The sequence below is a fragment of the Ictidomys tridecemlineatus genome, chromosome 5 (genome assembly GCF_052094955.1).
Source record: "Ictidomys tridecemlineatus isolate mIctTri1 chromosome 5, mIctTri1.hap1, whole genome shotgun sequence".
In the NCBI taxonomy this organism is placed as follows: domain Eukaryota; kingdom Metazoa; phylum Chordata; class Mammalia; order Rodentia; family Sciuridae; genus Ictidomys; species Ictidomys tridecemlineatus.
In genome coordinates this window covers 93,685,185-93,709,768 of record NC_135481.1, presented here as the reverse complement: position 1 = coordinate 93,709,768, position 24,584 = coordinate 93,685,185, and the positions used below count along the sequence as shown (strand labels likewise).

At 43.3% G+C, this 24,584-nt stretch overlaps 1 protein-coding gene across 3 annotated transcripts in view; it reads right to left on the bottom strand.

Annotated features, from left to right (window-relative positions):
• Nucleotides 1–14,170: 14,170 nt before the first annotated feature.
• Nucleotides 14,171–24,584, bottom strand: part of Ttc9 (tetratricopeptide repeat domain 9) — a 30,926-nt gene continuing 20,512 nt past the window's right edge. Inside the window, exons 2-4 of one of the 3 annotated variants that reach the window (XM_078050431.1) lie at nt 18,017–18,199; nt 15,776–15,883; nt 14,171–15,666 (exon numbers count right to left, since the gene is read on the bottom strand). In XM_078050431.1, coding sequence (XP_077906557.1) covers nt 15,587–15,666; nt 15,776–15,883; nt 18,017–18,199 — 371 coding nt within the window. In that variant the 3' untranslated portion in view covers nt 14,171–15,586. The remainder of the gene's footprint in view (nt 15,667–15,775; nt 15,884–18,016; nt 18,200–24,584) is intronic. The other 2 variants (XM_078050432.1, XM_078050433.1) reach the window with 2 other exon arrangements.

The following is a 24,584-nucleotide window of genomic DNA, read 5'->3' as shown; positions in this document are numbered from 1 at the left end:
AAAATTTCCTATTGCCACCTGCAAGGAGATGCAGGAAATCAATTCAAGCAAACTCTAGCTGTCCTGAAAGGTCTCTGTGCAGCGAGCACCACAAGGACTGGGAATCAGGTTAAGAAGCTTTTGCTCTGTCCAGCATGTCCATCATACTTGTTGGACCTTTCCCTGGTCTGTGCCTCAGTCTCACGTTTGCAAAGTGAGTAATTGACAGAGAGGGTTCTGACAAAGAGGGTTTCTGGCTTTCAGAACACATTCTCGGTTCTCTTTTCTCTTTTGCTTCAACGTTTTTCTGAAGAGACTCTGTATTCTTTTAATTAGAAGCTTATGCAAATCTGGCAGGTTTAGTGCTAAACATAGGCTAGAACAGTGGGACATAATGGCTCAAAAGGTAACTGTAGTTGCAAGGAGTAAAGGGGAATGGAGAAAGCTGAAGAATTTTACCCTTCTACATGTTCAATGCCAGCTCTGATGGCACCTTAAATTACCTCATGAGCCCCTTTGGATGAAGTATCAGTACCTTGCTTACTGCCATTGTGCCTGAGGGGCTACTGACATGCTTTTACCCTCTCTTCATTTCCTACAATTTTAGATGTTTCCATTAAGTACCAGTCTACAATGAACTTGTAACCATGCTTGATGGACAAATACAATTGTTTTTAATCTCCATCCCTTTATCCTCATGCATATTAATTCATGCAAATAGATATCTGAATCAGGAAGGACCAATTCTGCTTGGGGTTAAGTAGTATCTTCTAAGAAACATTTTTAGAATATTGAAACTAAGCTAAGGAATGTGGCACAAGCTTGTAGTCCCAGCTCCTTGGGAGGCTGAAATAAGAGGGCTTGAGCCCAGGAGTTCAAGACCAGCCTGGGCCACTTAGTGAGGACCCCTCTCAAAACAAACAAACAGGGCCTGGGATTGGGGCTCAACATGGCTCAGCAGTAGAGCGCTTGCCTAGCATGAGTGGGGCCCGGGTTCCATCCTCAGCACCACATAAAGATAAAGGTATTACGTTGTGTCCATCTACACCTAAAAATAAATAAATAAATATTTTTAAAAATAAAATAAAACTACAAGAGATCTAAAAGTAATTCAGTGATTCCCAAGTATCAGTTTATGAACAAGGATCAGAATTTCAGTTTCTAAAAAAAACAAAAACAAAAACAAAAAAACGCTGTTTCCTTATAGTCTTTCAAATGCTTCCTGGGTGACTCTGATACCCTGACAGATTTATGGCTCATCTTCACCCTTTCTAGGTGAAATAAAGGAAGGTGAATGAAGTTTGTCACAAACTCAGGGTCCCACAGTTTAAGATGACAGATCCAGGTTGAAGTTTGCTGTCAGAGGAAGCCTGCATTGCTAAGCCCATGTTTGCATCAAAGAAACATTATAGGTAATGCTAGATCAAAAATAATCAAAATAAGCCAGGCATGGTGGTTCATGCTTGTAATCCCAGCAATGTGGGAGGCTGAAGTTGGAGGATCACAAGTTTGAGGCCAGACACAGGAACTTAGCAAGACCCTGAGAAATTTAGTGAGATCCTGTCTCAAAAATAAGAAGGGCTGGGGATATGGCTCAGTAGCAAAGCAACCCTGGGTTTAATCCCTAGTACCAAAAAAAAAAAAAAAAAATGGAATGTAAAACAAAAATTTAAGGAACATTTCAATAAAGTGGCTTTTACTTTATTTGAGTTCTTCCCTGAAAGATTGAAAGAACCAACATCTTCCAAACACCCTTCTCACTCTCACCTCCATGTCTGAACTCCTCACCCTGTACCCACAGCCTGGTTGCTTTGAGGTCAGGATGAGGGAAAGGACTAAGTGCACTCTGTGATTTCACAATTTCAGTAGCTTCTAAATCTAGGAAAATAGTTTTCTTTATGAGCTGCCAGACCCCAATTAGGACTTAGCAAAACAACAAAACAAAACATAAAACCAGACCAAACAATAGCTTTAGCTCAAGATTCCGCAGATGACCTTAGAAGCTTTCCAGGCCCTCTCCTGTTGGAGACTGACCAAGCCTCAGTTCTTCCCTTGGGGTGTTTTCCTCCTTCCACATGAGTGGTCACTTTTATGGTGTGTCTCTTAGACTTTTCTCTGAGTTCTGCTTTCTCCCCAGCATATACTCTCCTAGGGTCCCCACCTCCCTCTTTTAATATTCTGGTGCTCAGGACACAATACCCCAAAATATGACAGCAGACCACATCATGCCACCCCACAGTGAACCTCTTTGCCATACTGTTTATTAGTTGATTATTTTAAGAAACTGCAAATACAAGGTAGCTCTGAACAGCTGCCTTCTGTAAAAGGATTTCATAAAGGACATTTTCATTAGTTGAAGGTACCTATACCAGAAAGAGGCTGCTCCTAGACATTTCTCTCTCTTACTTGCATAATGAAGTGACATTTACTCACCCCTGCTCCTTAAATTTCCTCCACTGCCCTGCAGAAGCCCCAAGCCCCTATTCCTTTCTATCACTCAGGATATTATATAAGTTCCAATGATCTAGCTCTTGGAGTCTCTTATTTTTTTTGTGGGACTCTCGTGCATATGTAGATAATTAAAATGATTTTTCTCATGTTAATTTGCCTTCTGTCAATTTAATTCATAGCTCAGCTAAAGAAGCTAGAAGGGTGGAGGGAAGCCATTTCCCATCCCCTGTAAAGTAACCCCCATCAGAACTCGGTTCCCTCCATCAATGTAGATCACATTCCTGTGCCTCCTTTTGGTCAGTGCTTCCATAACGGCTCTCATCTGCTAAACTTGAAAATTAAAAGAAGGTTTCTAGTTAAGTAACCTGGAACTCCATTTTTGTTCTTGTCTTACGTCAGATTAAGGACACAGAATTATTGCTAAATCTGTAGATGGTATGAAGCTGAGGAAATAAGCACATGTGAATGGTGAAATCAGGACCAAAATGCCCACCTCAGATCATAAGGAAAGACTGAAGTCAATGGGTAAATTTAATATTAATTTAATAGAAATGAAATTTTGCATTAAGGTATAGAAGTTATAATACTATATTATTTCATTTATATGAATTTTGAAAAAAATTGTTTTTGTAGAACTAATCTCTGGGACTAAAAAGTCAAAATTGAGTTGTTTTTAGAGGCCTGGGTAGGAGATCAATTGGGATGACAGCATAAGAGAATTTTCTAACTTATAATTGGTATGTTGGTGCAAATATATTCATTTAACACCTGAGATCTATGCATTTATAGTACAGTTGTTCCCCCTTTATTCAGGAAATATGTTCCAGGACTCACAGCGGATGCCGGAAACTACAGATAGTACTGAACCCTATATAACTATGTTTTTTTCATATGATCTAGCTCTTGGAGTCTCCTATTTTTTTGTGGGACTCTCGTGCATATGTATATATATGATAAAGTTTAATTTATAAATTAGTCACAGTGAGAGATTAACAACAATAACCAATAATAAAATATAAGAAGCACTTTACCGTTTCTCTTTGGCAAATCTAAATTGCCAGCATCACTGCTATTGTGCTTTGGGATCATTGTTAAGTAAACTAAAGGCTTCTTGCATAAAAGCACTGTGATACCATGATAGTTGATCTGATAACTGAGATGGGTGGGAAATGCATACAGTATGGATACACTAGACAAAGAGGATGACTTACATCCTGGGTAGATGGGAACAGGACTGTGAGATTTGTCACACTACTCAGAACAATGCACAATTTAAAACTTGTGAATTGTTTATTTTGGGAATTTTACATTTAATATTTTCAGACCACAGTTGATCACAGATAACTGAAATAGCAGAGATTGAAATCGTGGATGGTTTTGTACAACCACAAAAATCGGATGTTATATTCCATGTATGTATGACATGTCAAAATATATTCTTCTGTCATGTATTAACTAAAAATAAAAAAATAATAAAAAAAGAAATTGTGAATGGTGATGTTATTGGTGGGGAACTAATGTACATGATTATCATTCAATAATACCATATAAAAATTTTAAGTCAATGGTATAACTATAAGACAGAGTCATATATATGCCCACTGTGAAATGATTGGGTAAAAAAAAATTTAAAAGCTAGGCACCTGTGCAGTCCAAAAGGAGGGAGAAAATGAAGGCCTTTTTATGGTTTCAATGTGCAACATTGTTAGAGGGACAGTAATAGACTGAAAAAGAAGGCTCAGAGCTGGCGAACCTATTAGGAGCAGAAAAGTGGAAGACACAAATAACATACAGGCTGGGAAAACAGATCATAAAGAGAGCTCAGATGGCTGTCTTTAAGTATTTGCCACAATGTCATACGGAAGAGAAGATGATCTTGCTCTAGACAAGGTCAAAGGCAGGTTGTGAATGGAAGCTACTTCAGTGTAAGAGAGTCCTTTCCAATAAGTAGAACTTCCTAAAAACCAGAATGGACTGTCTTAGACATAGGACTCCCTGGAAGTAGTCAGGGGGCAGCTAGAGAACCAGCTGTTATAGATATCTTAAGGTTCCTGTGTGGAGAGCTATGGTTTCCTGACCATCTACTATGTGCACTCTACTAAAACTGGGATATAGGACTGGGGTTGTGGCTCAGTGGTAGAGTGCTTGCCTAGCATGTGTGAGGCACTGGGTTCGATCCTCAGCACCACATATAAATAAATGAATAAAATAAAGATTCATCAACATCTAAAAAAAATTTAAAAAAAACAACTGGGAGACAAAATGAATGATATCATTATTACTATTATTGTTCAATAATTAGCTTGTACTAAAAAATGCTTACTGTCCCAGACACCAGCCAAAGCATTTACATACATGATCACGTTTCATTTTTATGGTAATACTCTGAGAATGCTACTGTTATAATCCCCATTTCCATAAACAAGATAAACAACTCATAGTGTTGAGATTTAAAGTTGAACCTTGATAAAGGACGTGTGGGCTAGCGTGTGGCCAACACAGGAGGCCCACAGAGCAGAGTTCTCCTCCCTGCTGTGGTCTTCACCCTGCCTTGACTCAGCAACAGCTGCCCCAGGAGGGTTCGGGGGTGGGGCAGGTGAAACTTCCAGAAGGAACAGGATTTAAAGAACCAGGAAGGCTCTACCAATTTGGTGACTGTTCAGTCCTCATAGGATCTTCCTTGAAGGGCAACAACTTTGCTCTCCATTCACTAGCCAAACGTAACAACTGAGCAATTCCTATGTGGCTGATCCAAAGGGAGATGTGCTGTTGAGTACGAATTACACACTGCGTTATGGAAAGAAGAAGGCAGGACACGGAGTTAATAGTTTTTATGTGGATTCCATGCTAAAGTGGTAAGGGTTTAGATTCACTGGGTGAATTCAATAGTTTTAATGTGATACAGTGTACCCATTTATAATGTACATTTCAATGACTTTTAAGATATTCACAGTTGTGCATTGATCATCACAGTCATTTTTTCAGTACCTCCACAAGAAACTCTTGCTTCCTTTGGCTATCACTTCCCATTCCTTTCATCTCTTTGAACCCTTCCTCAAGGCAACCATTAATCTACCTTCTTGTCTCTATAATTTATTTACTCTGGAAATTTTATGTAAGTGGAATCATGCCACAAGTGATACTTTGTGACTCACTTCTTTCACTTAGCATAGTGTTTTCAAGGTTGGCTTTTAGCATGCGCTGGTAACTCATTTCTTTTTTTTTAAATTAATTTTTAATTTATATATGACAGTGGAATGCATTACAATTTTATTAAAGAGCACAATTTTTCATATCTCTGGTTGTATACAAAATATATTCACATCAATTAGTGTCTTTATACATGTATTTTGGATAATAATGTCCATCACATTCCACCATCATTACTAACCCCATGCCCTCTCCCTTCCCCTCCCACCCCTCTGCCCTATCTAGAGTTTGTCTACTCCTCCCATGCTCCCCCTCCCTACCCCAGTACGAATCAGCTGCCTCCTTATATCAGAGAAAACATTCGGCATTTGTTTTTTTGGGATTGGCTAACTTCACTTAGCATTATCTTCTCAACACCATTCATTTACCTGCAAATGCCATGATTTTATTCTCTTTTATTGCTGAGTAATATTCCATTGTATATATGTACCACATTTCTTTTATTGAGAATAATGTGTGGATATACCACATTTTATTTATCCATTCATCATTTGATGGGCATTCAGTTGTTTCCATTTGTCACCTCCTTCTTCTCCTCTTCCTTCTCCTCCTCTTTTTTTCTTCTTCTCTTCCTCTTCCTCCTGACCTCACCCCCCCCCCCCCGTATTGGGGATTGAACCCTGGGCCTTGTGAGTGCTAGGCAAGTGCTCTACCACTGAGCCACATCCCTCACTCTATTTATTCTTTATTTTGAGTTAGGGTCTTGCTAAATTGCCCAGGCTGCCCTCAAATTTACAATCTCCCTGCCTCAACCTCCTGAGTAGCTGGGATTGCAGGCATGCACCACCACACTCAGCTTAGTGTGTAAGTTTTTGTGTGGACATATGGATTCAGGTTTCTTGGGCATATACTTAGAGTAGAATTGCTGGGTCATAAAGTTTCTATGATTAACTGTTTGAGGAACTGCCAAACTGTTTTCTCCAGCAGCTGCTGGGCCATATCATGTTACCAACATCAGTGTATGAGGGTTTCATGTTTTCTACATCTTCAACAACCCTTATAATCTGTCTATCTGATGATAGCCATCCTAATGGCTGTGAAGTGGTGTTTCATCATAGTTTTGATTTGCATTTCTCTAATGGCTAATGATGTTGATCATCTGTTAATGTGTTTTTTGGCATTTGCATATCTTCTTTGGAGAAACGTGTGTTCAGATTCTTTGCCTGTTTTTAAATTGGATTGTCTTCTTGTTATTGCGTCATAATAGACAGTGTTTTATCGGTTACATAATTGCAATTTTTTTTCATTATTTGGGTTAACATTTCTTGAAAGTGTCTTTTGAAGCATATTTTTAATATTAATGGATATAAAGTCAAATTTGTCATTTTTTTTTTGTTGTTGCTAGTGTTTTGGTGTCATATATAAGAAACTGTCACCTAATCCAGTGTCATGAAGAATTTTACAATTTTAGTTCTTACATTTAGGGCCTTTGATATATTTTAAGTAGATTTTTGTATAGAGTGTGAAGCAGGGGATCTAACTTCTTCATCTTCTTTTTAATACTGAGCTATATACCCAGATTTTCAAAATAATTTTGTTTTGAGACAGAGTCTTGCTAGGTTGCTGAGGGTCTCACTGAGTTGCTGAAAATGGACTTGAACTCACAATCCTCCCGCTTTAGCCTCCGAAGTTGCTCTGATTGCAGGTGTGCACCACTGCACCAGGTTCTAACTTCATTTTTTTGGCACATGACTATCCAGTTGTCCCAGCATCATTTGTTGAAAAGATTCTTTTTTCCTCATTGAATTGTCTTAATACTCTTGTAGGAAAATCAATTTACTGTAAATGCAAGAATTTATTTTTGTACTCTCATTTCTATTCTGTTGATCTATTGCTATACTTTATGCTAGTATCACTGTCTTGATTACTGTAGCTTTGTAGTAAGTTTTGAAGTTTTGAAATCAGGAAATGTGGGTCCTCTATTCTTTTTCTGGATTTGTGTGTGTGTGTGTGTGTGTAGTGTAGGTATTCCAGAATACCTTTAATTAATTCCTTTAATTTTTATATGAAGTTTAGGATCAGTATGTCAATTTCTGCAAAGAAAAAAAATCAGTTTGAGTTTTGACAGAAACTATGTTGAATCTGTAGATCAATTCAGGAAGTATTTACATCTTGATAATAGTAAGTCTTGCAATTATCACAAGTTATATTTCCATTTATTTAGGCTTCTTTTAATCTCCTTCAACAATGTTTTGTACCTTCAAGATCATTAGTTTTCTTCTTTTTCTCTTCTTTCTCCTCCTCCTCCTCCTCCTCCTCCTCCTCCTCCTCCTCCTCCTCTTCCTCCCCCTCCCCCTCCTCCTCCTCCTTCTTCTTCTTTTTTGATGCTGGGGATTGAACCCAGGGGTGCTCTACCATTGAACTTCATCCCCAGCCCTTTTAGTTTTCATTTTGAGATAAAGTCTTACTAAGTTGCTTTGAGCCCCAAACTTGTGATCCTCCTGCCTCAAAACTCCCAAGTTGCTGGGATTATAGGTCTGTGCTACCATGCTCAGCAGTTTGATATTCCTTTTGCTAAATTGTGCCTCTGGATTGACATTTGTGAAACCTGGTGTAGGATTTTCCCTGTGTGAAAATCAAATATCTTAAAGCCCTTTTGATTGCACTCGAGAAAACACGCATAGGCACTTGTCCCTATATGGTAGCCAGGAGGGGGTTTAGTCAGATAGAATGTGCAGGGTCTTAGGTGATTTCTCAGTCCTTGGGTCTATGAAGGTGGCATTGCTTAAGCCCAGGCATAGAAAAACCAGGAAAAAATACCAGAAAGACAATTTATGATGAGGCACACCTTTGTATCTTATATCCAGGAAAGGGAGTAACAGAATATTATATTGTCATTGGCCCTCTTCTGAAGCTTACCCATCTCTAGCTACTCTTGCTCTACTCACCTGGCTCTGTCTCTGGAAACTCTTCCCTGATCCTCCAAGATTGGTACAGATGCTCCCTTTCATCTGTGCCCATGATGTTTTTGTAACATTTCTTATATAGAATTGGTCCTTCCTATTTACTTTTCTTTCTCCTCTGCAGATTGTAAGCCCCTCCAGCAGAGAAAATACTGTTAATCATTGAACCCCCTAGGAAAGCGATAGCAAAGATAACTTGAATGAAGGAATAAATGAGTATAATGCTTCTTCTTTCTTTAGAAGAGAATATTTTTACAGCATTTATATATATACATGTGTATATATGCACACATGCATATATGAATAATTTTTTTTAAGTTAGGTGCTTTGTAAGTACGTTTGGATCAGTGGAAACAGGATTAAATTTAATGTTAGGAAACCGACTTGAGTTCCAGTTCTGACTCTTGTACTTACTTATATAGGCTGTATGACCTTGAATAAATCATTAGCCTTCTCTGGATCTGATCCATTATCTATAACAGAGGAGGATGATGGAACTATTGAACTTCGAGCTTCTCTCCAGCCTTGATATTTTCTGTGAGACTCTGAAACAGGGCAAGTCCACATTTCAGATGTAGGCTCCCTTCCAGACAAGTAATTCAACAGAAGCTGAGATCCTCAGCCTTTTTCAGGGGCCTCCGCCTCCTCTCCCTCCTCCATGTCTTAGCAAATATTAATAGCCAAGAGCCTTGCTGAGTGTGGTTTTTAATAGAATCCAATTTCAGTCCATTTAGAGTGGGACTTTTCATGCTGACTCCGTAATTTGAACTATGCCACGACTGATGGACTGAAGGCATTTCTCCCCCTGCCTCTGCTGCTGCCCTGGGCTGGTGCAGTCATGGGAGTGGGGAATGGGGCATCTTAATCAAAGCAGCTGCATATCAGCTATTTGACCTCACAACCAGTCTTGTCTTTCCTGCCCTGAGGCATGTGATGAGGATACCAAGGGCGCTGGAAGGAGAGTGGGAAATGACCACTCTGTTTCCAGACAATTGCCTTCTTGTAGCTCAGAGACTGCTGGCTTCAGGGTGAACTGTCTGGAAGAAACCCTTGTTGCTCTTTGGATGTGACGGGAGGACAGTCGGTTCTGAAAACCATCAGAATGATTCCCATTGATTGCTGCAAAGTGTCTGCTATGCCTGGGGAGGTCCTGGGGTGGAGTGCAGGACTTCCTCTGTCCCTTACACAACTCCCAAACATTTGTCCTGTTTGTTTGACAAGAGAGCAATCCAAGGGCTTGTTGGGAAGTCCCTTCCTCCTAGAGTGGAGAGCGTGGGGATATGAAAGACAAGCATGCAGGGATTAGTAGCCCCTCTGTAAGTGAGGAAACTGAGGCTGAGGCACTGGGGGAAGGAAATGCAGATCTATTCTGTGCTTGCTCTGTAGCAAGTACTGAGCCGAGAGACAGTTACTTCTTGTTTTTAATTTTTTTTTTTTGGTTGCAGATGGACACAATAGTTTCATTTTTTTTTTATTTTTATGTGGTACTGAGGATCAATCCCAGTGCCTCACACATGCTAGGCAAGTGCTCTACCACTGAGCCACAACCCCAGATCAGACAGTTACTTCTTTTTTTGAAATTTTTTTTAGTTGTAGATGGATATAAAATATTTTATTTATTTATTTTATGTGGTGTTAAGAATCTAACCCAGTGCTTCACACGTGCTAGGCAAGCACTCTACCTCTGGGCCACAACCCCAGTCCCCCCCCCACCCCCAAGTTAATTCTTAACCCTTTCCATATCCTTTTTAGGGATATAACATTGTTTCCATATGCAGGTTAGGAAAATGAGGGTCAGAACAATTAAGCCACTTTCCCAGGGTCACAATCACTCCTAGATGGTACATCTTGAATTCAAACAAAAGTCCTTCCAAAAGGTCATATGGTTTGAAATTTAGAGCTGAGTGCTCTAAAATGAGTCTTCTGGTCTACCTCCGTGGTGGCTGCTCAGCATCCGGGTCATCAGAAACACTTCAAAACATTTTTAAAAGCTTTAGTATCCCCGTGAGTATGATTTATTGGGATTGGAGCAGAGCCTGAGATGATATATTTTTAAAAAGCTCTTGCAAGTGATTGTGATGATTTGGAGGCACAGGGCTGGAGCACATGGCTTCTCTGCTGACCCAGGCCTCCTAGGACTTCTTTATTTCTCAGAAGTACAGATCTAGTCCAGCCCTGCATTTACCACAAGTGACATTTGCTGTTGAATCCATTATTCATCTGTGGCAGGCTCAATGTTCAATAGCTTTTGAGTACCTATAATGTGCCAGGCACTGGACTGGACATTCTTTTTGTTTAAATTTTTGTTTAGTGGTAGATGGTCACAATACCTTCGTTTTATTTATTTATTTTTATGTGGTGCTAAGGATTGAACCCACTGTCTCACATGTGCTAGGCAGGTGCTCTACCACCGAGCTACACACAACCCCAGCCCCTGTGCTGGACATTCTGACTGCAAAGATCAATCGACCATAGTTCCTGCCTTGGGGGGCATCCGTATGGTGGGAGAGATGAATCCAACTAGGAAATTCCAATCATTTGAAGCACATGCTGGGCAGAGGTAGGCTGGTGTTGCTTTGGGAGCAGTGAACTCAGATCAAAACTTACAGGAATTAGCAAGGCAAAGAGAGGATGGAAGGAGTGAGAAATGACAAGGAGGCAGAGGGAACAGCGTAAAAATCCCAACGCTCAAAGGTTCAGGGCTATGGGACAGTAAAATGCAGGATACCTTGAAAAGAGGGCCAGGAGGTGAGCCTGGGAAAGTCAGAGGGAGCAAATACATGAAAGAAATGTTAAGGAGTTAGTTATATGTTAAGGAATTTGCCCTGTTTCCTAAAGGTGATGAGAAGCCATGAAAAATCTTTAAGCTCTGGAACGACACAATCAGATTATATCTGAGAAGGGTCACTCTGATAGAAATGAGAGAAAAAACTGGAGGCAGGAGAAGCCAGCAACAGAGGAACAAATTAATTGCAGAATTAAGAATTTATGTATGTCAAAAAGCACCATAAACAAAATTTGAAAGCAAAGCACTTGGAAAGCATATTTGCAGCATTTCTTGACAAAATAATATTCTTCAAATTACAAATCGATAATAAACATACCAATATCAAATAAATAGAAAATTCACAAAGAAAGAAGTACAAATGGTCAATAAGCATATGAAAATGTTATTCACTAATAATCAAAGCTAAAATAAGATTGACATACTATTATTTTGCCTGTCAAATTGGTAGAGATTTGATTAGTGATAATACCCAGTGTTAGGTTGCAGGAAACAGGACACTCTAGAAACTGCAAATAGGACAGTGTTCTGATATAAACTTCTTGGGGGGCAATTGGCAATATATATCAAAATTCTTAAAAATAGCCAAGCAATTTCCTTCTTGGATATAACCTAAGGAAACAGTCATAGGGGTGTGCAAATTTCAGCTACAGGGTTGTCTGTTGCACCATTATTTACAAGAAAGCCTTGGAACAAACGAAATTTGGGTGTTGATTACAAAATGAGGGTTCATCCATACAATGAAGATGCTATTTCCAAAGTCTGGAAGACACACATGAAAAATGTTCAGAATATATTCAGTGAAATAATAAAATGAGCAAAAAAAAAGTGTGTCCAATATGCTACCACTGTGTGTGATAAAAGTATATATGTATGTTCAAAAATGTGTATCTCTGAAAGGATATTCAAGAAATTAGAGGCAAACTAGATGTTGGCAGACAGGGAAGGAAGAGTTACTTCCGACTATAGAGCTTTTTGTACTTTTTGAATTTTGTTTCTCTATATGTATTACCTATTCTAAAATATAAATATGCATTTTGAAAAGTAAGTTATTAAAGAGTATATACAGTGTGATCCAGTATTTTTTCATAAAAAAACAAAACAAACAAAAAACCTGTGTCTGTGTGTGCATACATTTATACCAAAAAGAATAAAAGATATAGTTCTTGGGTGGTAGAATTATGAGTTGAATTTTGTCATTTCTTTTCTTTTTCTTCCCCCCTAAATTTTCTACAATACACGTGTGAGACTTTCACAATTAAACAAAAAGTATAATTTTTTTCTTCAAAGAGTCTATCACAAAAGTCCAGGCAGAAGATGATGATGCAGGTCAGACCCATGATTAGTGCTCTGTCTATAGAGTTCAACAGTGACATCCGAAAAGTGTGTAATTAAACCACAGTCCCTGTTTTTAAAAGGGGTGGAGAGAAGGAAGCTGAAGAGTTAATAAGGTTAAATGAATCTGATTTTTGATTAACAGCTCTCTGTTGGACAAATGCATGGAAAATTCAGTCCTACCACCCTAAACATCAACCAATCACCCAGGCAGCTTTTTTCGGGGGGTGGGCGTGGGGGGGTGGAGGATGGTTCAAGTTTGGGTCACAGTGAATGGAGTTCCACTAAGCATATGAATCTAAGTCAACAGACAGGCCAATGGCTTATACACTTGCTGTGTGAGCTTCTGAGAGGTCGTCCTCACCTAGTTCTGGTTTCTAAGTGTTCTCTTTGGGATGGTAACCGTCTTGTCCCTATCTGTCCAGTCCTGTCCCAATGCACCCATTTAAGCAAGACTTCTCTCCTACCTCCACGTTGGAAATAGTTACTCAGAGTCCTTTCAGATGCATGAAGAATAAAGAAAGACCCTGCTAATTTGAACTGGTTCTGCAGGCCACCTCTGACCTCATCTTTATCCTTCATCTTCTAACAAACAGTTAGCCAACTCATGAACTTTCCCAAGCTGAAGGCTTGGGAAAGGGGGAGCTTTGTGCGTATGCTGATGCTCAGCCTGAGGGTAATTTTGGGTTGGGGTCATGTTGAAGCCATTTTGGAGGAAGAGGGATAGAGAGAAGGATGTGATAGGGATGGGGGAACAGGAGCAGAAAATGTGGCAGCTAGAATGGCTTTTTCTTTTCCTCTTCTCCAGAGGGTGAGCTACAGGTAAGCAATTGTGGACCCCTGGATATTTCTAGCACCTTCCGCAGCTCCCTTTGAAAGTCTTTGGGGAGCTATGTGAATATAACCTGTGTTGCTGGCTTCTGGGCCCCTGGGCAGTGATTGGATCTTGCAGTGACAGAGCCTCTGCTTAAATAAATAACCCATAATTAACTTTGCATTTCCTTTTTGTCTGTACCTATAATTGTAATCCTTTCCCAGAGCTGGGGATGGGGTGGGGATGCTGGGTGGGTTACTTAGATACGTGCTGGCTTCATCAGTAAGTAGAATGGACACTATATGAAAAAACTGTTGGATCTCAGCTGTCTTTGCTGGTCTGCCACTGCTCTGGCCTCTAGGGATTCTAATCGCTGATCTTTTTCTGCCTTGGGTGAAAACAAGAGGGGGCCCATGTACCACTATTAACATGGTGAAATAATTTCAACCTAATGCTTATTGTCCAGGTCTGAAACAGTTGTAATGCCCTAACATACTATGTACAGAGTCAACTAAGTATAGGATAATTATTAGCTAGAGCTCTCGAGTCAGATCTGGTTCCAATCCTAGCCTTTGTCCCTTAAGGGCATGCAACCTTAGGGTAGTTAATTTTCTGGCTTTCAGTTTTCTTATCTATCACATGGGAATAGTAATCTCACAGAATAACTGTATGAAAGAAATGAGATTGTCCATGTAAAGATCTGAGGATAGTGCATTTAATAAATCCTAACTATTCACATTATTGCATCAGTAGATATCTTAATTTTGTACAATAGTATCTCACTAATCGCACGAAAAATACACCAAAGTGCTCTGAAAACATTGAAGCATCGTATAAATTAAAGGTGTCATTGGTAGTAATCTCATATGCATTTCTCAACTCTTCCAATGTCCTTGAAGACTGGGACCACATCCTGTGTCCCAGGGCATATTGCACTACAATGAGCAAACAGCAAGCCCTCAATCAATGTTTCTTGTTTGACTGAAGCAACATGGCATAGCATAAAGAGCAGGGGTACCAGGAGACTAGGCTGGGATAAAATTATTTTAAGGCAGGAGAGTCAGTCTGCAGTTATAATTTATTCATTCAACAAATATTTGTTGAACACATTTTATGTGTTAGGTATGGAGTCCAGATCATTTCATCAAAAAGAGGCTGGACAGGTTCCCAGGAAGCCAGGCCCCAGGGCAGTCTCCATGATCCCAGCCCACTCTGTCAAGCCACAGTCAACGTGGCATACATTGGCTCTGGACAAATGGCCCTGCACTTTGGGGGAAGCCCATCCTGCCTGGTTGTAAGCAGCTCTGAGGGAGGATTGGGGGAGGAGGTGAGGGAGGGAAGGAGTAGATCCCCACAGGGTGACAGGAACCGCTGCCTGAAAGTTTGTTTTTGTTTACACTTAAGGAGTCCACAGTGGGATCCCCCAGCCTACACAATGCTCTTTCCCTTACCCATCATCTGTCCCTCCCCTGTCACCAACATGCTCTGCCTTTGTGCTGTCCCAGCTGCCTACTGGCTGGGAGTTGGGGGAATGGTATGTGTGGTCACCAGAGGGCACTGAGCGTGGGCCTCAATGGCATGTGAATCCTGGCAGAGAGAAGGAAGCACAAGCCAAGCCAAGTGACGGGGAGGGGTGGCAGGGGCTAAGGTGACAGGGGGCTGGGGGCGGGGGTCCAGTTACAAGTCCAGTCTTTAATGTTGCCTCCACCTGTGCTTCTGGTGTTTGCTTCAGCCCTAGATTTGTCACAGTTGCCTTAAGGTATCCTGGTCCCTTAGGAGGACATAGCAGGTTCCAGTACGTGGGCTCCGTGCCTGCTGCCTTCCCAGCATTCCAGCCTGTGAGACTCCCCCCCCAGCAGACGTTAGGCCCCTCTCAGTCCCTGACCTGCCAGTGAAGAGGAGTCTCTGTGTCTGGGCAGCCCACCAGATTCCAAATGTGCATCTCACCTTCTTTTCACACTGGGCGCAGACAGAGTTGAGGAACAATGGGAGGAAGAAGGGGAGCTGGAAGAAGTGGGGTAAAGGGACAGAATCTAGGGTGGGGCTCTCCACCAGCGGGTGCCTGGAAGTCTCCAGTCAGGCGTGGGTGTCTCTGGAGAGGCTTGGTAGTTACATGGCTTCTTTCTCCCTCTGGGAGCATCTGCTGAGCTTCATCTCCGTCAGCTGGATATACCGAATCACGTTGGTGTCTGCGAGGAGAGAAACATACCTGAGCGGACAGCCAGGAGGGCACAACTGTATCTACACCGAATAGGGCAAAGCTGGGCCTGCAACTCGGGGACAGGGCAGGTGACTCACTCAGCCAAGGTCCCTCGGCCTTCCCATGGTGGCAGCTGAGAGGGGAACCAGATGTTCGGCCTTCTCTTTCACTACCTCTCCTTGCAAATGTGGACAGCTCGCTGTGACCTCAAAGGGACAGGCAGGAGGGAGAGGAGAGGAGAATTTCTCTTCCATTTCTATGCAGCAGACATCCCAGTCCCTCTCAAATCAGCAGTTAGCTACAACTCCACTTGGAGATTAATCTTAGATAAATTACCGACTCCTCGGATCCTGATGTCTCACTTGCAAGAAACAACCTTCATTTCTGAATGCCTGCTTTGTGCTGCTTTTGCTTGCTAGTTCATTTATAACTGGATTTTAATTTTTTTTCCCAGGCCTGGGGATCAACGCAGGGCCTTGCACAAGCTAGGCAAGCACTCTACCACTGAGCTACACCCTCAGTCCTTTTTAAAAATTGTATTTTGAGACAAGGTCTCTCTGAGTTACCCAGGCTGGCCTCAAACTCATGATCCTCCTGCCTCAGCCTCTGGAGTAGCTGGAATACAGGCATGTGCCTCTGGGCCCAGCTTGTGCCAGCTTTAAACCTTCATTTTCTCATTTAATCATCACTACACTTCTGCAAAGATTTTTTATCCTCATCCTCACTGGGACTGGGAAGACTGGTACCTGGAGAGATCAAGTAAGATACCCAAGGAGACGCATAGTAAATGGTGCGCCTAATTCCAAAGCCTGGCTCTCCTTTGGAGTAGAATACTATTCTTATGCTGTGTGCGGTGGTGCATATCTGTAATTCCAGCAGGTTGGGAGGCTGAGGCAGGAGGATTGCAAGTTCAAAGCCAGCCTCAGCAAAAGTGAGTTCTAAGTAACCAAGTGAGACCTGTCTCTAAGTAAAATATAAAATAGGGCTGGGGATGTGCTCAGTGGCCGAGTGGCCCTGAGTTCAATCCCTGGTACCCCCTCACCAAAAAAAAAAAAAAGAAGAATATTATCCTCACAAAGTTGACATGAGGACCAAGATAGGCAAGTCTGAAAGTGCTTAATACAATGATCAATAAATATTAGTTGAATGTGCTTTTTTTTTAAAAAAAAAGCTTGAAGAGTTTATAATGACTTTGTTTCACTTAGTTTTGTCTTTATAAGTCAGACAACCACGTTTCCACAACTGGGATATTTCCCCTTACAGTCCTCAAATTGGTGAGCAGGGCGTGACATGGAACAACTGCTTAGCTCTGCATACATCAGAGCAAAATAGTTACAGGGTTACCAGGATATCTATTTCCAGAAATAGAAATGAATACTGTATCATGCTCAAAAGTGCCAGGCAGCATCCAGAACAGTACTGGCACAGAGTAGGTGCTCAAGAAAATTCTCGAGTCCAGTTCTCAGTTCTCAGGTTGCTAACAGTATAGTTGCTAGAACACAATTTATATATAGAAAACAAACCAATATCACATAAAAATAAAGAGGTACCCTTAGAAAAGTATTTATATGGACATTTGCAAACAGATCCTGAGGTTCTTAAAGACTTCATGGAAGGAGGATTGCATTAAAAAAAATAGTACTATATGTTAATAATGATGGTAACATTAAATCAAAGAAATCGTTTGAATGCTACCTCCTCAGAGAGGCTCTTTCTGATCACCTGGCCGAAAATAGCACTTCTTTTTCCCTGCTTTGGTTTCTTCAGAGCATTTGCCAGTACTAAAAACTCTATCATCTGTTTGTCTATTTGCAAACTGTCCATCTTTCTCCACTTGAATGGGAATTCCTTGAGCCACGACTACCCTCCTGCTAGAATAGTGGCTGGCCCACTGTATGCTCTCTATAAATGTCTGTGAAATGAGTGAACGAATGAATGATTGGGTGAGCTAATGTAATGGACATCACTCCACGAATGGTAGAGGTCACACTCACTTGCCAACCAGATGTGAGCTCCTCGGGGGTAGGGAGCATGTCTTCTCATCTCCATTCCCAGGACCCACCACAAATGGGGGTCTATAGGGTCAGAATTTGACACTCTGAGTCGGACAAGGCAAAACATTCTGCAGCCTATTTGGAGAGAGAGGTGCCTCTGCTCCCTGGAGCCCAGACCCCAGGTGAGTGCACAGCTGTGTGCTCTCCTCGTTCCAGATCTTACCATTCACTGACCCCTGATTTGCATCTCTGTCCCCACCAGGCCCCGCTAGCCTGGGTGCTGCAATGGGAAGGCCCCAGGAGCTGCCAGAGGGGGCTGATGGAAAGCGGTAACCGCTGCCTTACCTGTTGGTTGTCGGGTTCTTGCTTCCTTCAGGTAGTAGAGTGCTTTGTCATAGTCCCCAAGGTGGTAGAAGGCCACACCAGACCGGTAGAGGGCCTTGAAGTTCTCCCCTTCCTTCTTCAGCACTTTGAGGCAGTACTCCTTGACTCGCTCGTAGTTTACCAGCTCAGCCTGGAGCAGGCAGGCTGCGGAGGAAGGGAGAAGAGAGGGAACGTGTCATCAACATGACAGCAGCAGTCTGTGGGTCTCTCCTCAGTTCTTTCTCTCCAGAGGAGGTTAGATGCATGGGGCTTTCCACTGGGGGTTACGCCCTCAACACGACTTCTAATCATCCTGGGTTGTGGGACCAGTTTCATCACCAACAAGCTATGTGACCTTGAGCCAGTGATACAGCCTTGCATCAGGAGCTGAGTGATGCCTCTCCTCTCCTAAAAGACATGTTGGAGTCCTGACCCCTCCATACTTGACAATGTGACCTTTTTTTTTGGGAAATAGGGTCTTTCCAGAGATAATCAAGTTAAGAGGCAATCATTAGGGTAGACCCCAATCCAACATGACTGGTGTGCTTATTAAAGCAGAAATCTGGACACTGAGACAGACACACACAGAGGAAAGACAATATTAAGAAGCAAAGGTAGAAGACAGCCACCCTCAAGCCAAGGAATACCTGAGGTTACCGGAAGCTAAGAGGCATGGGACAGATTCTTCCACAGTCCTTTGAAAGAACCAAGCCACCAACACCATGATTGTGGACTCTTAGCCCCCAGGACCGACACTCCGATATATTTTTATTACTTTGTGCCAACTGGTTTGTGGGACTTTGTTGGAGCAGCCCTAGGAATAAGCTACTGTAGGCAATAAAAATAATAATAATAACAACCACAGCTGATATTTGGTGAATGTTTACTTTCATGCCTTGGACATCCCCCAAGGGAAGTCTTTATTTTTCCCTGTATCACTTATTTGAATCTGCAGTGCCAGGGAGCAGGGACCATCTGCTGGACTAGCGGCTAGCTCCTGCAAGGTGAGCCACAGGGATGGGTCCAAGGTGAGGATGTCCCTGGAGGGGGACTGAACAACCTTGGAGAGTGTTTGAAATTTTGGGCCCTAGGTACGTCACTCTGGCCCTGCTGAGCCACCTCCGCCTCCCTTAGATCACTCATATATTTAGTAGCACTGACTACGGAGAAAGACGCGTGCTATACACTTTGGAGATGCCTAACTGTGCTGGGTACCAAGTGGACAAAGAGGGCACTTTCTACTTTTTCAAAATAAATTTTAAAAAGAGACACTGGGGACAAAACTGTTACTTCCCCCAAGACCTGACTTGGCAGGGAGTAGGGTGAGGGCAGATGCTGATGCCAGTTTCCTTCTCTGAGCTCAATGAGAAAAAAGTGTCCTCAGGGTAGAGGCAAGGCTGATTTCTCTCTTCTGGGGTCTAACTGCAGTTGTTGCAGTGCCTTAAATAACTTCCCAGGTGTCAGAATCACCAAGCTTATTTTTAAGAGAGTGGACCTTTCCTTGAATATTTTGTGAAAACAAAAGCCACGAAAAACCTCCTTTGGCAGAAGGAGGAAGAGGAGGGAAACGGCACCAACTCTCAAGTTACAGGCAGGAGAACCAGGAAGGGAAAGAGAATCAGCTGAGATCTGGAAACTGACCTGTCCGGTTTCACAGGCTGCAGAGCAGCAAGCCAAACCAGTCAACTCCAGAAGCAGCAGGCTGCTCAGCCCAGGGTCTGCGGGAGCATCAGGGCTCCTTCACCTGAAGCTGATGCCACAAGTTCCCCCTTCTTGGTCTCCCAGCAGTGAGGGCCATCCTCCTCCCCAGCCCCGTGGTGTTGGAGCTCTGCAGATAGGGAGGGGGCTCTGTAGAGAGGTTCCCGGGTGTGAACACCACCGACTGCTATCTGTGCCAGACTTGGCTCCAACATCTGCTCCCAGAGCCAAAGGATTTCCTGTCTGCAGCCTCCCCTTGCCCTGATATCCCCTCTGACCAGGCCCAGCAGCCTCTTCCGGTCCAGCCCTCCATCTCCAAACACACGCTTCTGTTTGCTGACCTGGTCCGTGTAGGAAACAGACCTTTGTTTCTTTTAAAAAACAGTTTGGGAATGTCTAAGAGTGGGGAAAGGAAGCAGAAAGGGCTCGAAATGGGAAAGTCTTTTCCCTCCAATGGCCCCCCAAGGGCTGAAGGGAACCCTAGCAATCCATTCCTGGGATTTGTTTGTTGAAAATGTTTCTGATACCCTGGGGAAGCCCGTGAGGAAAACCGGGGATGCCTGGCTGTGACCAGGGTTCACACCTGGTTGGAGGCAGGGCCAGGATGGTTTTCAGGGTGTGGGGCCCCTGCTGATATCATAGGCCCGGTCCAGCAAGACCAAGAAATGGTCCAGGGAAAGGCTGGGCTGGGAGGCAGAATCCAGATAAGAGGCCATGGCGCCAGGTAAGGGCTCTTAAGAGGGTGTGGGTGTGGAGGAGGGAGAGACGGTCTAGCCTCACCCTACCTACAGGTGACATGGAGGCACCTTGGCTTTGGGTGGGGAGCTGCTGGTAGATATAACGAGTCCGTGGGCTAGGGAAGATGGGGGTGTTCCTAGGCACATTTGAGAGGTGAGGGACATAAGAAGAAGTTGGCAGACTGCCTCCAGATTCTTCCAACCCCATCCCTGTGGCCATTAACCAGTGCCTAGTTGCAGAGGGCTCTCAAAATAAGTGGCATTGTCCCTCAGCATGTCCTCCTCACAGTGATTAATCCCATACCCAGTGCTGGAGCTGGAGCTCAGTATTTCACATACTCTATGCCTTTGAATCTTCACAACTCCATGAAACGGGTTCTATTTTTGTGTTTCTTTCATAGATGATAAAATGGAGTTCCAGAGAAATTCAGCAACTTGCTGAAGGTCACCCGGCTAGAGGGTGGTGGAGTTATAATATCAGCCCATTTCTGTCAGTCTCCCAAGATCGTGCATTGGACCAGGCTTCTTTGGGGTGTCTGTGGCCTGCATTTGGGACCCCTGGAAACCCTCATCACCCCTGGGGAGAAAGAAAGGTCATCTGTGCTCTACCATCCTCAGTGTCCTCAGGCTAACAGGGGAAAAAGATGCCTAACTGTGCTGGGTACCAACTGGACAGTAGGATCAGATGATGACCAACAGCCTGCTCTGTCCTCTGGGACCAATAGACTGGTGGGGAAGGAAGATGTCACATTATCTCAAATGTTCACCTGGAAGCTAAGTGCTGTGAAGGAGAGGGACATGGTAGAAGCACACCGAGAGGGGAAGGGCCCTCGGCTTTATCTAAAGCATCAAGGGAGGTCTTCTTGGAGGAAGTGGTATTTCAACTGATTTAAAGATTGCTTCTCAATCAATCTTTGCACTGTTTGGGGCTGGATCATCTCTTGTGATGGGAGGATGATTTGGGCATTGAAGGTGTTGGCAGCACCCTTGGTCTCTCACTAGATGCCAGTTATGACAACCAAGTGTCTCCAGACATTGCCAGGTATCCCCTGGGGAGGTAAAATGGCCCATTTCAGAATCGCAAGCCTAGGTGAAATGGACAAAGGAGAGAGAGAGGAGAGAGCATGAGAGAAAGATCACCCACATGGCCTGATAGAGGAACTCTGAGAAGCTACACCAGGCCGCAGCAGAGAGCCGGAGGGGAAGGATGAGAGAAGGTGGAGCTGGAAAAGCAAGAAACCAGGACAGTCAGACCTTCCCGTCCAAACTGGGGATCTGGGACTTTCTCCTAAGGCAAGGGTGGACTGGGATGGCACAGTGAAGATGCTGGGTAACCCGAATGGCGGCCGAAAGGAATGGATGGACCTAAGTGGCCTTCAAAGAAGCCCCGACTCACTCCCCCTCTGTGGCACACATTTGCAAAGTCAGAGCCCTTTTTTTCTTGTCATTTTGGATTTACTGACAACCAAGAAGGGTCCTTCCACATAACATGGTTGCAACCTGGTGTCTATTTCTGAAATGAGGCCTCTTTCCTCTGCTGTATAGCACGGATCAATCTTTTAGAGTCCTGGACTGGGAAGAGAGGACCTGAATTCTTTTTTTGTTATTGTTCTTTTTGGTGATACAAGATAGTAGAATGTATTTTGGCAAACTATACATACAAAGAGTATGATTTATTCTACTTAGGATCCCACTATTTGTGTACGTGTGTGTGTGTGTGTGTGTGTGTGTGTGTGTGTGTGTGTGTGTTGCTGGGGATTGAACCCAGGGCCTTGGACATGTGAGGCAAGCACTCTACCAACTGAGCTATGTCCCCAGCCCAGGATCCCACTCTTGTGGTTGTACGTGATGTGGAGTTATCCTGGTCACATATTCAAATACAAGGCTAGGGAAGTTATGTCCAATTAATTCTACTATCTTTCCTCTTCCCCTTCTCTTCATTTCCCTTTGTCTAATCCAATGGATTTCTATTATTCCCCTCCCCCACCTCCCTTGTTTGGGGTTAGCCAAAGGACTTAAAAACAGCACACTATAGTGATGCATCCACATCAATGATTATAAGAGCTTGACTCACAATAGTCAAGAACCCACGTGTCTTTCAACGGGTGAATGGGTCAAGGAAATGTGGTACATATGTACAATGTAATATTACGCATCCATAAAGAAGAAAGAGATGGATTCTCGTTTGCACCTTTGCCCCTAGCCAACATTACTCGAAACACTTTCCCTTTCTTAGCCTTGATTTCCTGTTGGCAAAATGAGGAGCCTACACTTCACTAAATAATCGCTTCCATCCCTTTAGATCTAACAGCTTATAAATACAAGCATCTGCCACTTAACCTAAGAACACAGTTGTTTCTTTGGTTCCTCTTCAAAAGGAATTCCACTCTCTTTATCAGTTAAGGTGTCACTTTGTCAGTCGGAGTGACATCAGAACTGGGAAGACAGTGGTCCAGAGGGCTTCTGTGAGACTTCCCCTCCTGCTCAGTGGATTTTTTTCGCCCAGAGCTTGGATGAGGATCTGATGTGGTCTATTCCAGGGAAGGCTCTCGAGCAAAATTTTTCTGGAAGGAAATTGGTGGAATTGGTGAGGCAGCTCTTGAATCAACTGGAGAGTGAGCTTGTTTCTGGGAACAGGAGAGTAAACTGGGTCGGAATTTTGAATACATATCTGGATTCAAAGACGCAGTCACTTGGTGAATTACAGGGCAGGAGATAAGCCTGCAGTGGACGTGTCACAATAGCCTTGACTCCCAGATGGCCATCTCTGGAAGCACTTTTGAAAAAAAAAAATGCTATTCATCTTCTGGTCTCTGGGTCTGAATAAATGCTGTGGCCTGCAAGTCAGGGAGAAGGAAGACAAACTCAATCCACGCTTGGGAAGAAATGTGAGAAGGGACACAGCCTTCCTTGAGACTGGTGGTGACGGCGGCAACTTACAAGAGAAAGGTGAATTTGGAGGACCAGAATGAGGGGCTGTAAATGTCTAATAACCACTATTCTACCCCCAGGAAGATTCTTCCTAATTTGGGTGGTTGGGGTGTGATTATGGGAAAGGAGCTTGCAGGCTTTCTTTCTTAGCCCCACAAAGGGATCTATGGCCATAAAAAGTCAGCCACACACGGAGACAGGGAAGAGCTTTTGTTCAGAATTCTCCAAAACAAGCACACTCAGACCTCTGGCTACAGCCTCTTAGGCTCTCCTCACTCTGGCACCTGTTTTGTTTTTGTTTTTTTCCTGGCCCATGCAGGGCATAGTGACTGCCCGGGCAGAATGCCACCCACTGGCATGAGATGAAGGGAATCTAGATGAGAGGAAGAACAAGTTCATGGAGTCACCGGCTTTCTTCCTGGGGCTGACTCACTCACTCTAATTTGCCTTTACCTGCTCAAGAGAGGGAATCAGGGGCTGGATGGGAAGGAAGGAGGGACCCACCTAGGGCTGGGAGTGAGGTGGAGGAACCTACTCTTCAAGGCCGTCTTGCTACTCTGGGTCCGCTTTGTGTCCTCCCCAAAGTGCACTGGAGTCCTGACCCTTAGTATCTGAGAATGTGACCTTTTGCGGGGAGATGGGGTCTTTACAGAGATAACCAAGTGAAAAGGAAGTCATCAGAGTAGGTCCTAATCCAATACGACTGGTGTCCCTTTTATAAAGAAATTTGGCCACAGAGACAGACCTGCCCAGAGGAGAGGTGACACACAGGGATGTCTGAGGCTTGATTATCAGGCACTCTAGAGAGAACCAGGGGACCTGTTCTTCTTCACAGCTCTCAGAAGGAACTAGTCCTGCTGACCCCTTGACTTTGGACTCTCACCTTCCAGAATTGTGAGAGAGTTCCTGTTATTTCAAGCCACTCAGTTCGTGTGTGTTATTAGAGTCGCCTTAGGAAATGAATACACCTTGCTCGTCATTCTGGGGGACAGGCCTAGGAAGTGGCCATTCTACTTCCCAAGTTTGACTTGAGTTCTGGTCAGATTTATTTATTTCAATGAGAGCAATGGCACAGTCGTAAAGGAGAAGAAGACTGGGATCGGGACAGAGAGACATTCAGAATATTTAACACCTGGAACAGATGGTAACCAAACCAAGTAGGCACATGGTATTTTTCCCAGCTC